At 44.3% G+C, this 14,101-nt stretch overlaps 1 protein-coding gene across 1 annotated transcript in view; it reads left to right on the top strand.

The window, feature by feature from the left end:
• Window positions 1-10,385: 10,385 nt before the first annotated feature.
• Window positions 10,386-14,101, top strand: part of ANK3 (ankyrin 3) — an 889,892-nt gene continuing 886,176 nt past the window's right edge. The window contains 1 exon segment of the mRNA XM_030203110.1: window positions 10,386-10,503. Within this exon segment, the coding sequence (XP_030058970.1) occupies window positions 10,480-10,503 (24 nt within the window). The 5' untranslated portion in view covers window positions 10,386-10,479.

The raw sequence follows: 14,101 nt of genomic DNA, 5'->3' as shown, positions 1-14,101 counted from the left end.
GGACGCCCATTTCTTAAGCACGCCCCAGTCCCGCCTTTGCTACGCTGCCGACACGCGCCTGTAAACTTTGGTCATCCCCGCGACGGAAAGCAGTTGAGGGCGCCCAAAATTGGCTTTCAATTATGCCGATTTGGGCGACCCTGAGAGAAGGACGCCCATCTCCCGATTTGTGTCGGAAGATGGGCGCCCTTCTCTTTCGAAAATAAGCCTGAAATTGTATTTATAGACTTCTATTCCACCTTTAACAAATGCTGCAAGGTGGATTGCAATTAAGAAACTTCATATAGTAGAAGGAGGTTACAATACATATTACAAAAACCTAAAATTACATTCTAAAAATAGAATACAAAAATCCCAAGTAAAATACATCACAATATTTGTCTAGAAAAGAGATCACTCTGAAGAGTTTTTCTAAAAGGAATATACAGAATGATTTGAGAAATTTGAATTGGAATACTTTTCCAAAACCTAATGCTTTGAAAATTAAAAGATTGCTCCCTAATAATTTACAGTTAATATTCTTAATAGATGGAAAATCCAGTAATAATCTTTTTCAACTTCTTCAATGAGGTCTGCTGTTTGAAAAAAATTAAAAGTTGACCTAATGTTTCAGCATTTAGCCCATAAAAATCTTTTATAGACCAGACATACAAGTTTAAAAAGGATACTTATCTTTGACCACAACTGGCCCAACCCACATACAGGGCCAGACGCTCCAGACTGTTGAGTACTCAGCCTTCTTTTGGGTGATTGATAAGAGCAGAAAGGCAATTTTCCCCTCCTAGAGATTTTACACTTCTCTATGACATCACCAAAACTTTTCCCCTTGGCTTTCCAAATGGGGAAGCCATTTGTTTATACCTCTCCCAATATACATTACTCAGTTACCATGACAAGTGGGACCTCTGCAGTACCCAATACATCAGACATTAATAATGGACATACAATGTTGGAGTGATTTTGATAGTTGAGTTTATTAAAAACTCAGGAGCAGATAGTAAATTTGGGATTAGTGGGAGTGCATTGCTGAATGTTTGCCTAGGATGTCTAATATCTTTGCACCAACCCTGCCCACAGGCTACTGAAGGACTGAAGCATGACGATAGAGCAGCAGCATTCCTTCTGATCTGCCCAGTGGCTGCTTGGACTCCTCACTCAGAGGCAGATGATCAGAAGCCCCGTGCTGTTCCAAATAACGCTCTAAAACTTGCACTGGAAAAGCATGGGGCTATACTGCCCCTATGATCAGAGCTAATAGCATACAAATACAGGCATGCTATTAGCTCTGATCATAGGGGAAAAGTGCAGGAGGATTGTGCCTGAGCATGTGCTCAGCACAATCCTCCCGCACTAGTTTGACAAGTCCAGGCTGTCAAAAGACCGGACCTTTCAAACGAGATGGAGGTCCATGGGACCCCTAGACTTCTGCCATCCACCACCCCAAGCCCCTGCCAGACAGCAGCATGGGGGCAGGAGGTCCAGCAAACCTTCAACCCCCCTAACCCTCCCAACACCCAAAAAAGAAGCTTTGGTGGCCCAAGTAGGCTGCCACCCCAACCCCCATCTTCCCTGGTGGTCTAGCGGAGCCCTCCCCCCTCCTTCCCATACCTCTATGTTGGAGGAAACTCCCTCCTCATCCAGCGCCACCTTCAAAGTGCATCCTGGGTTGGGGGGGGGGGGTGAGAAAAAGCAATAGTGGGAGATGCAAGGAAGCTGATCTCAGTGAGGGGTGCAAAAGGTGAGTGAATTGACTTGGGGGAGGGGTGGGAGAGGCAAGAGAGCTGACTTTAGGGTAGGAAGAGGAGGGTGGAGGCTGGGGAAACAGCAGAATTTGGGCCACCAATGGAGCCCAGTTATCTATGTCTGTGCTTGACCCTAAAATTGTTGTTAGTTTCCATGGGGGTAGATGTCTCAAGAGAAGCAAAATAGGTGCATCTGGCTTCTTGTTTTTAATTGCTTTCCAGTTATGTTTTAGTGGTTGAACAGTACGTCTTTCAGTATTCAAGGAGGATAATGTACCAGTTGTGCTTATCTGGAATATAATGCAGTGTGATCAGCCAAACAACTGTCTTTTGTTTCCTGGCCAGCAAGCAGCTGCAAGAGACAGTAGGTTCTTGCTTTTAACATATAAATGATATTCCTCTCAGAGCATTTCATCTCTGTAAGGAACAGTAAAAATGCATTATGTCAGTTCCATAATGAGGTGATTAAACAAAGTTGACTCATTTGTGAATAGCAATTGTTGCAGTTAAAATAGATCATTTGTGCTTCAAGAGTGCTTTAGAACACAAACAAAACAAACCAGTATCTGCTTCTAAAAACATCAACTCTTAGGCAAGACCACGTGAGGAAGGACATTGCTTTTGCTCTATGCAGTTAACCTCTACACTTGTCCAGACTTGAGTAGTCAACATCACCCATCATGTGCTCGCAGAGATGACAATAACTGGAGCTGAAAAGAATGCAAAGCTTCCCTGATTTGGATCTGAGGTCTCTTTTGGTGTTTGCGATCTGTTTCTAATGAGTAAACATGTAAATCTGGACAGTGACACGTGAGAACGCCTAGCTTTAGACAGATGTATAGCAGACAAAGACATCCTTATGTGATATATTAGGCTAAATGTACATTATAACATTTGCTTGTTGGACTCCATGAGCAAAATGGCCAGTGAGAAGTCATTTTTGATTTGAGGAAGCCTGGTGTGAATGTTTCTAACAAATGCTCTGTTACTAGACCGCAAAGGATATGTAATCCTGATATTGTATGTTTGTACAGCAGCTTTTATGCTTGTTAGTTGATTTACATAGTAGTATCACAGTGAATCTTGCCAAATTCTCGTACTATATATTTCTTTTGTTATCCAGGCAGTTTTGAAAATCTACATTTCTATGGAGGTTTGCTACATTTTGGGGCAACTTACATTACATTTGCATTTATGTTCCGCAATTACCTAAATGTTCAATGCAGATAAAAGTAAAAAACAAACCAATAAGATTGGGAAATTACATACAAAAACATCAATCACATTAGATTATTATAAAACCAGGGCTTTTTTTGAGGGGGTACTGAGTACCGGCACCTTTTCCATTGGCTGCTAAAATTGACCCATGGACCTCAAGGTTTAATGAAAGAGCTCAGGCTCTACACACCAATTCTGCCTTGTCATAGGTTCTGTGACTGGTTGCAGGGGGCCTGGCTATTGTGGGGAGGGTCCCTCAGTGATTACCCCCACCCCTGAAAGGTGGCCTAGCATTTGAGTACCGGCATCTTTTTCACTAGAAAAAGTGCACTGTATAAAACACAATAGAAATGAAATTCAAGTTCCCAAATATTGAGTGAATAAACAAGCTTTCAGTTTCTTCCTAAACTCTAGATAGTTAGATTCTAATCGAACTCCATTTGGTAAGGAGTTCCAGACACTGGAAGCTTGATAGGCAACAGACATAGTATGTGCTTGCTTATATTTCACTCTTAACATTGAGGGAAAGTTAAGCTTTAACTGACTCTCTACTCATAGGCCCTTCCTGAATGTAGAGAATGATATTTTATTTATGTATTTGTTGCATTTGTATCCCACATTTTCCCACCTATTTGCAGGCTCAATGTGGCTTACATAGTGCCGTAGAGGCATTTGCCAGTACGGTTGTTAGCAGATACAAAGTTATATTGTGGTCAGATGAGATGGGGGTCAAAGGAGAGAAGATTACAGGTTGTCCGGTACGATCATTAGTTATGCTGTGCTGCTTGGTGCAGGGATCTATGTTGGATCGGTGGGATAGGCCTTTTTGAAGAGGTGAGTTTTGAGTGATTTCCTGAAGTTTAAGTGGTCATGGATTGTTCTCACAGCATTTGGGAGTCCGTTCCATAGTTGTGCGCTTATGTAGGAGAAGCTGGATGTGTAAGTTATTTTAAATCTTAGTCCTTTACAGACATTAATGATGAAGGAGCTAACCCATATAGCACATTGCCTCCAGAGGAAGCCAATGTAATTGCCTTAACAAGGGGGTTACGCTATCCCATTTCGAAGCCTGACAGAGCAATCTCACTGTCATATTAGTGTCTGTAAATGACAAACCACTAGCCTTGAACAACCAACATACAATAGATTTCGGTAGTCAGGCTGACTTAAAACTATTGCTTGTACTACTAATCCAAATTGATTGAGAGATATTTTCACATTCTTCTTGTCTTAGCTTCCAAAAAGGGGTCATACATGAAAAAGGGGTTGTTTGCATTTAAAAAGGAGGGTAATTCTCTACAGGTTAGTCACCGGGATGATGTGTGCTAAACACAAGTTCTATATGGGCGATTACACTTGATATTGTCATTATAGAATACTAGCTTATGTTCGCAGTTACGTGCCTGACTTTAGGTGCAAGCACTTGCGCTAACACAATGGCTGGTGTAAATGCTCGTACCTAACTGTTGGCAGTTAGATGCATAATTGATAGTATTTTGAAACCCATGCGCCAAGTGCTAGGCACACCCCTGACCCCCCTTGCCCCTATCAGGTCCATGCCCCCTTGCAGTTGCATGCTTTGGATTCTGTCTGCTCCATTTGTAGAATACCAATTAAGGGCAATTACGTGTGCACCTACAAATTAGTGTCAGTTACCCCAATTATAGCCAGTTATTGATGGTTAAGGCCAATTAGCAGCTAATTGAACAATTAAGTTATGCACATAACTGTTACTATTCTATAACCTGCACGGGCAACTTTGCACACTAACTCCCCCAAATTCTATATATGGTAGAATTACTTGCGCACATTTGGACCTGAGCCCAACTTGTGTGTGCAATTTAATTGACTAACAAGCCAATTAGCGCCGATAAGTAGGTCCAAAAAATCAATTATCAGCACTAATTGGTATTAATTAAAATGTATGTGTGCATTTTAGGCAGCAGCATGTGTGCATAAATTTTATGTGTGGTTCCAAAAAGGGGGCACGGCCATGGGAGGGTCAGGGGCAGATCAGGGGCATTCCTTCAATTTATGTACACTGTTGTAGAATAAGAGGGAGCTGTGCTAAAAAACCCCGTGGGTTAATTGGTGTAGATCCTCACATCTAAAGTTAGTGCCGATCCTGGTGCTAAGTGTATTTTATAAGCTGCGCCTAACTTTCAGGTCTGAGGTGTGCCATAATTAGAGCTAGAGGGGAAAGTGAAAGGTACCAGTTTGTGGTTTTTGTAACTATATTCAAAGTGGTTTACATAGTACAGGTACTTATTTGTACCTGGGTAAATGGACAGTTAAGTGAATTGCCCAGAGTCACAAGGAGCTGCATGGGGAATTGAACCCAGTTCCCCAAGATCAAAGTCCGCTACACTAACCACTAGGCTACTCTTCCATTGAAGAGAAAAGGAGGCTTACTATAGGATGAGAAATGTGGCGAATGATGCATAATTTTGTGATCCGGAGTGCAGATTTTGAGGGCAGTGTGTTCTTTGATTGGGAGCCGGTGTAGTTTTTTGCGAGGGGGTTTTGCACTTTCGAATTGCGTTTTTCCAAGGATAAGCCTGGCTGCCGTGTTTTGGGCGGTCTGAGGTTTCTTTGGGGTTTGTTCTTTGCGTCCTGCATGGGTTCCATTGTGGTAGTCTACGTGGCTTGGTACCATTGATTGTATCGGATTGCGGGATGCTCCCCTCGGGAAGAGTTGTTTCACGCGTTTGAGTTTCTGCATTGAGTGGAACATTTTCTTTGTTGTATTTTTCATACAGTTTTCTAGTCTGAGATTTTGGTCAATTGTTACTCCGAGAATTTTCAGGTTGTCTGAGACAGGAAGGGAGAAGTCCTCCAGGAACTTGTCCAAACATTTTTAAACCAAGGTATGCTAACTGCTGTTACCACATCCTCCGGCAATGAGTTCTAGAGGTTAATTCCTCCTATTTGTTTTAAAAATATTTCCATATAATTTAATTGACTGTCCCCTGGTCTCAGAAAGTTGAAGCGTTTCTCCAGTGATGTTGTCCTTAAACTGCCTGCCCTGCTTCCCCTCACATTGCACATGCTTGTTTTTAATTAAATTGAGCATGTGCGAAGTGTCGTGCATGCTCAGTTTCACTAAAACCAAACATGCAGGTGACAAGAGGGAAGCAGGGCAGGCAAAGTAAGGAGAGCAGTGTTGGTGAAATGCTTCAGCTGTCAGGGGTTGGGGACTCCTGCCAACCAAACCAGGGGCCCTGGATCCATTTGGGGGGGCCAAGCTCCCATGGTCCCCCGTAGCTATAACATTGCTTCCAAAACAAATCAAAACCAGCAGCTTTTATAAACTGAAAACCAAAAGAAATCCTCTCTTCATAGCTCCCAACAGCAGCTTCAACCTGGCGGTAGGTTTCCAGCGTTAAGAGCAGGGTTGGTTTGTGTGCTGTTCTCTGAGCATTGGGAGGGAATAGCAAATGACCTCATTAATATCCATTTGACTACATTTAAATACAATTTGTGGCCATCTTTGGTACACACATTGTTTCCTGTACTAAAGCCCCTCTGATCACTCTACGCAGATTAACACCGGTGGTAGTCCAGCACTAAACCAGCTCTAATGCCGGCATTAGGTTCTGAGCACTGAGGCCTTGGAATCACCTTGAAAGGGCAGTGGTAAGAAGTAGGGTCAGAGTGAAATTGAACAAAATAAGAGGAATGGGGGTTGCCTGGATTCTGGCAAAAAGATCAAAAAGAAGATGTAAAGCTGACTTACACACAGTGGTAATACAGCAATCTCATGTTCCCAAGTGGAGGAAGAAAAATAGACAAGCAGGGCTAGGGTATAATGGGGGGGGGGGGGGGGGGAGATAGCAGGTTGCCAACCATGGGCAGCAGCACTTTCCCAGTAAGGACACAAGATAAGCAACCAGCTCTGGCAGGGAGATATCCTTAGTACCAGCATTGTAGACAGGAACAAGAGGAATGTGCACTCATGTGAAATGACATGGGGAAATCTCAACAACATACTTCATGTTGTGAAACAAAAATGAACAAAAAAATGAACCCACTAAATTTTGTGGGTGGTTTTCCCCCATTTGTTATCAATAGTGTGCTTTCCTTGGGAACAGTGCACACTCTTTAGAAAGAGCACACACTCCTATAAGGAAAAAATTCCAGAAAAACCCAAACAAGACGCAATTCCCATTCACGACATGGGAAACCACAAGAAATGAAAATGTTCTGGCTGCACACCCCGAAGGGACAAATGCTCAGAATGAGATTATCACAAGTGTTCTCTTCTGTCCATATCGAGGGTCAGATGCGATAACTCTCCTAGGCTACGTACACAATTCTGTGGGCACCCTATGTTAGCAGTAGGTTTTGTTCACAAGTTAACTGTGTGCAAAGACACCTTCTGACATAAGAGCAGAGCACACAGCAGCTTTAACACAAGATCTGAGGAAAAATAAAAAGTTAGTGTGAAGAAACAGTATGTTTTAAGCATGTAAAATGTATTGGATATTTTCCTGCATTATGGGGCCCTTTTATAATGGCATGTTGAAAATGACCTGTGGTTGTGTAGACACGTGTTTTGGGTGTGCATAGAATAATTTTTCAGCACACCTCTAAAAAAATGCCTTTTTTAATATTTTTGTCGAAAATGGACGTGCGGCAAAATGAAAATTGCTGTGTGTCCCTTTTGGGTCTGAGACCTTATTGCCAGCCATTGAGCTAGCGGTAAGGTCTTACATAATAACCGTACAGTAATGGTCTATGTGCGTAACATACCGATTACCGCCCGCATACCAGAAAATAAAAATATTTTTAAGTGCGCATAGTGGACACGCATCAAAAATAAAATTACCGTAAGGGCTATGCAGTAGCCGGGCGGTAACTCAAAATTGTTGCACGTTGGGCGAGCGTAGGCGCCTATGCGGCTTAGTAAAAGGGCCCCTATGTTTGAACTGTATTTCTCCTATTTGGCCAGAAGATGGTGCATGTTTATGCTTAAAGCTGTTACAGAGGACTGACTTTTCTTTCTTTATTTGGCACACAGATAATAGGAAGTGTCTGTAGTGATGTAACCAGTTTTTTTTTTTTAACTTGACTGTTCTGGGCTCTGATTGGCCTGGAGTTTTGAAAATTACCCAGTAGATGCTGACTGTTGGTTCCGTCTTAGCCTGGAAGAAGAGGGAGACAGATCTCTTTGCTAAAGCTCTGTGATCAATTATATGTCCTGATCTTCTCAGGTACTGTTTAGCCAGTATGCAGATGTTTAGTTAGTGTTATAATTGATCCATATTTCAGTTACCTGTTATTGTTTGCCTATTTGCACTATTTTTTGTTCCACTGTTCAATATTTTTGAAAGAATAAACATAATTGTTTGTTCAACCTGTTTGTCTGGACTGATAAAGAATCCTGGTGGTTTGTGTGTTGGGTCTGTGAGTGTATTCTAGGAACTGTGGAACCACTGGGAGTGTAGCTCCAGTAACCTAGAAATCACTGGAGATAATTTGAGAGCAGGAGGCTCGCCCAGAGGCGGTTGTGACCCAGTAAGTGGGAGGAGGGTGCTAGTGTAGAGCACAAGCAGCAGGTGCAGGCTGACCTTAGCTGTGCTGGGGATAGACCCTCTAAGAGTCTGTGGGGTAACCCCAGGCAGGTGGCTAGGCATTCGTGACAGTTAGTTTGTTTTTCTAAGTGTTACTGAGGATTTCATGCCTATCATCACTGCGAGCATACAGGACCCACAACGGTTGTTCCCCCCACACTTTTTGTGGAACATAGTGTTTATATGATAGGAGTTAAAGACCTATATGGTCCATCCAGTCTGCCCAACAAGAGAAACTCATAGCATAAGGTATGATGCAATACTACATATGCATACTTGATCTTGATTTGACCTCACCATTTTCAGGCTACAGATCATGGAAGTCTGCCCAGCACTAGCCTCCAATCTCTGAAGCTGTCATCAAAGCCCCATTCTAGCCCATCCAAAGCTGTCCAGCCACAATCAGGGCACAGGCTTTGCTTCCCAATTACTGGAGTTGCCATCTAAGCATCTTAAAGTTTGGTTCCATTCTTTCCATACAGGATTCCTGTGTTTATCCTACACATTTTTGAATTCCATTACTGTTTTCATCTCCACCACCTCCCATGGGAGGGCACTCCATATACCTACCACCCTCTCCGTGAAAAAGTACTTACTGATGTTATTCCTGAGTTGGCCTCCTGCAACCTTAATTCATGTCCTCTACTTCTACCACTTCACTTGAAGGGAATGATTTAAAACAATGGCAGGGATGAGGAGCAGAAAGGGACATGTGCTAGAACATAGTAAAGTGCTGGACTGTTCAGAAATGTGGAGAATAATATTGTTTAATGCATGAAATAGCATGCCAACCCATGCCCATGGTGTATGTATATACAACTCCACGTCAGTGGCGTAGCCACAGGTGGGCCAGGGCCCACCCACGTAGGGCTCAGGCCCACCCAACAGTAGCACACGTTTAGTGGTAGCTGTGGGATCCCAAGCTCGGCCAGCTGAAGACTTTCTCCAGATGGTAACGAAAACGCTGCTCTCCATGATACCGACACCTGCGTATGTTCAGTGTTCAGCACATGCCTGCTGCAAACTGCCAAGGTGGAAAGAAGCGTTTTCCCACCAGCTGAGATATTTTTTGGTTGGGGGGGGGGGGGGGGGGAGAACAATTGGTGCCCACCCACTTCTTCCCTAGGCCCACCCAAAATCTGTTGTCTGGCTACGCCCCTGCGCCACGTGTCCATAATGTTGTCACTGCAAACTCCTGGTGCCCATACAGTTGTTATGTGTGCAAGATATAGCTGCTGCTAGTGCAAACCGGTGTGTGCATGCATCCAGTGTCCTCTTCCAGTTAATGCACATTTTCTAGGCATAGCCTCTTATCATACCAGTTGCTTACTGTACTGGGGAGCAAAATTTGGGGGGTTAGAAAAGGTTAGGGGGGTTAGGAAGGAAAACTCGAGAAACTGTAACTATTGTTAATACAAAAGAGGAAATCTCCAAGACTGGACGGCTGAGCTAAAATCTGGACTGGCAAAGGATGCTCCTTTTGTGCCACTGCCTAGTGACGCTTAACCTCTGCACCGCTACCTGGCCGTAACCCCCTTCCCCCCCCTTACCGCCCAGAAGTGGGATCTGGGCAGGAACTCGGCGCACCCCTGTGTCAGGCCATTTTCAAAAAGCTCAAACCGCTGCAGAACTTCATCTCTCCCCCCCCCCCCCCCCCCCCCCCTTAAGGAGTTGTGCGCGCTTGAGTCGCATCTCCAGTTACAGCACTTCTGCCCTATGCACAGCCAGCCCCGAGCCCGCCCGCTACCTGCCCGCCAGGTCCCGCCCAGTCCCTGCAGCGGGAGCCACCACCACACACAGGACTGGAGCGGGGCTGCAGGAATAGCAGATCGCGAGCCCCGCACAGAGCGCCCCAGTCCCGAAGAGCAGACCCGCACGCGTGGAGGGGGGGTGGGATAACTAGACAACATTTTGCCGTGAGAAGGGGCAGTTTCCGAAGTACCAACATGGCCTCCGCTCCTGCCGATCAGGTGAGCGCTGAGCTGCTGCTTCTCTTCCCCTAACCGGTTCCAGCTTTTTTGCCCAGGGCAGGGTGGGGGTGGGCTTTGCATTCTCACCGTGCGCCTCGCAGCGATCGTGGCTGGTGTTCACCTAAGCTTTCCTTTCCTAACTCGTGAGTGGTTGAAGTTGAAACTTGTTGAGGTTTCAGAGAGTTCATCTCTGGCTTTCTGAAGATCGAGCTGGGACTTGCACTTTGTCCTACGTCCGGAATCACGCTATAGGTTTGCTAGTTTTGTCTAATACAGACAATAAGCCAGTGATCAGTGGGACCTTTTAATACATTTGCAGCCTGTTTTCACTGAATATGCTTGTTGTGAGGCTCTTACCCTCTCTTGCCCTTTTCTCGTCCTTTAAGTGGCCCGGCTAGTGTGTGTGTGTGTGTGGGGTGGGTTCGGCGTGGACAAGAGAAACACTTTTCCTGTGCTGACAGCTGTGATTTCACTTTCGAGGCTCTTAGATATGGGCCGCGCCATTTCAAATACTCTGGCATGAAGGTAGCAATTAAACTTTTATCTGGAAAGGCAAATAACCGTGCCCATGTCAAAGTACCTAACTGTAAATCGTATATTGCTATCGGCTACACTGTTACCGTTTGCCCGACGTCTGCATTGTGTAAGCAATATCTGTGCATACATCTAGTGTGTCTTTTGTTGTGTGGAAACAGGTTACAGGTTCTAACATGACCGGGGACTTTTCAGGTGCTTGGCTTAAAACATATTTCTTTGGCTGCCTGGATTGTTTAATTTCACTTTCTGTTTGAAATCGAGCTAGAGCCAAATGATGTAAATTAATGTCCAGTGTTATTCAAAATGAACTGGTATAGGAAAGTGCACTAAGCCGATTAAAAGCCACTCGCGGTGTTTATTATATGTAAATAATAACACACTGCAGGGTGTGTGTTCAAATATTTTGACTCGCGCCTTTGCTTGTGGGGAGGCACCGGTCCAACAGCAGACTGCCTTCAGCTTTTGGGAACAAGTGTGATGTACAGCTTGGTATGTTACTTCACTTTTAAAATATAGTGGGACAGAAGAATCGGAATTAAAATTGTTAAAAAAAGGAGTGTTTTATCTTTTTCTTTAGTTTGGCCCTAGAACCACTAAAAGTTTCCTCATAGACAAAGAATGGGACAAAAGCTTTAGTAAGTCAGGTCCTTGAGTCCAAGTGACAATAATATGCAATATTTTTAAAATACTCTTTCCATGACAGATTTTTGGGTCCTAATGGGTTCCTCATTTGGGCTTTGGGCTCAGTGGTAACCAGAGCTGACATTTTGAACTACCCCCAGAATCTTTTGGGAGCCATGAATTAGTATATTGTTTCTCAACTCAATCCAGGAATACCCCAGCCAGTCAGGTTATTAGAGTAAAACTGCCACTGGATTCACATTGTGGGACAGGGTTGAACAAGTCCTGGGCTTACCCCAGTGCATGTTGGAACTTGTAGTCTTGCTTTTCTTAGGGAGTGCAATGGAGAAATCAGAACTACAAGACCCCGCAAACCCAGGTCTGGATTAACCTGCCCTGTGAATCTGGATCCATCTGGCAGCTTTATTTTAGGGTATCCACTACGAATCTACATGAGACTGGATTTGCTCTGTCTCATGTATACTCATGGTGGATATCCTGACTGGGTAGGGGGCACTTCACCAACACTTGAGGATCCCGGCACTACCACATTTTTCAGAAGGCTGCAGTCGTGTAACCTAAATCTGACTATTGGGTGGCCCTTAACCACTGCTTTTACCAGGAGCTGTGAAAGCTACTTCCGCAGTGCCCCCAACTATAGCCAGTGGTGCAAGGTTCAGCCACTGAGTCACCAGGCTAGCCCTCTGTATTGCAGTTTGAGCATATTACTTTTTTATTTTTGGTCTGATAAGGAGAATGCATGGAAGAGAGAGAGATTGTTCTTCTAATCTGCAAGGAGTATAATTAAAGACTTCTTGTTCATATGGGGCTCAGAGTCAGTAGGGATTGGTAACGGGTTGGTGCTAGAGAAGGCCTTCACCTCCCATTCTGGCTGCAGCTCCTAAAGGTTCCAGGTTGGTGACCTAGGAGAAAATAAGCACTGTTCATAATGAACTATATTCAGTAAATTTATTTATTTATTATTTGTAGCATTTGTATCTCACATTTTCCCACCAATTTGCAGGCTCAATGTGGCTTACATTTGCTGTAATGGCGGTTGCCATTTCCGGGTATCAGAATTACAAAAGGCATTGCATTGAGGTGCATACATACATGGCAGATAAGAATACATTATGGTATTGCATAATGGTTCCTGAGTGTTAGATTGGGTTGTAACATTCATTAGGTCGTCAGCTATAGAAAGATCTTAATTGACATAGGGAATAGAGTGGTATTTCTTGATCATTAGTAAACAAAGAGGTTAAATGGGCACCGGAAAAAAATAGCGCTCAGCACTATTTCATAAAGGGTGCTCCGAGATGAGCGTCCTCTAGAATAGCACTTAGTGGGGATTCCTGCACCGAACTTTGGGCATGAGAACTTACGCCAACTGAAACCTGGTGTAAATATTGGCATGCCATTTGGGCATGGATCTCCAGAATTCTATAATTCTGTGCACATCTTTTGAGAATGCCCCTAACCAACCCCCAACCCTTTCTTGGCCACACTCTCTTTTGGGTTGTACACTAGGGCAGTGGTTCCCAAACCTGGTCCTGGAGGTGCCCCAGCCAGTCAGGTTTTCAGGATATCCACAATGAATATTTATGAGAGATTTGATTGCAGTGGAGGTGGTGAATATTCATTGTGGATATCCTGAAAACCTGACTGGCTGGGGCGCCTCCAGGACCAGGTTTGGGAACCACTGCACTATGGGATTTGAGCACACAGCATTATAGAATAGTGTGCACACAAATCTTAAAAGGTGCATATTGACATCAATAATTGATTGTTAGCGCCCAATTATGGAGGTTAATGGGCTTGGAAATCCATTAGGTGGCGTGCGCATCCCAGGGTCGTGTTCAAATTCCGATATCCAAATTTGAGCAACTTTTATAGAACCTGGGGGAATATACTCACAGTACAAGCAGAATGGCTCAAACCTGTAAAAGAACGGGAATCAAAATATTCTTTCAGTGCCATCAGCCAATGATAAATTGCTTAGTGATTGGTCAGTGCCTCAAGCTGTGTTTCAGGGGCGTAGCCAGACAGCAGATTTTGGGTGGGCCTAGGCAAGAAGTGGGTGGGCACCAAGTGTTCTCCACCGCACCAAAAAAATATCTCAGTTGGTAGAAAAATGTTTCTCTCTACCTTGGCAGTCTGCAGCAGACATGCGCTGAAAACTGAGCATGCGTAGGTGCCAGTATTGTGGAGAGCAGTATGTTCGTTACCATCAGGGGGAAGTCTTCAGCTAGTAGAGATTGGGTTCCCCACCAGCTACCGCTAAATGTACACTACTGTTGGGTGGGCCTGAGCCCTATGTGGGTGGGCCCTGGCCCACCCAGGCCCACCTGTGGCTACGCCACTGCTGTGTTTACCAGTTTCTTCACAGTTTCACATGGTACTATCTGTCAATTCAGACCTTGATTCTTCTCTCGTGTTT

Source organism: Microcaecilia unicolor, chromosome 5 (genome assembly GCF_901765095.1).
Source record: "Microcaecilia unicolor chromosome 5, aMicUni1.1, whole genome shotgun sequence".
In the NCBI taxonomy this organism is placed as follows: domain Eukaryota; kingdom Metazoa; phylum Chordata; class Amphibia; order Gymnophiona; family Siphonopidae; genus Microcaecilia; species Microcaecilia unicolor.
This window is presented reverse-complemented; position numbering and strand designations above follow the sequence as displayed.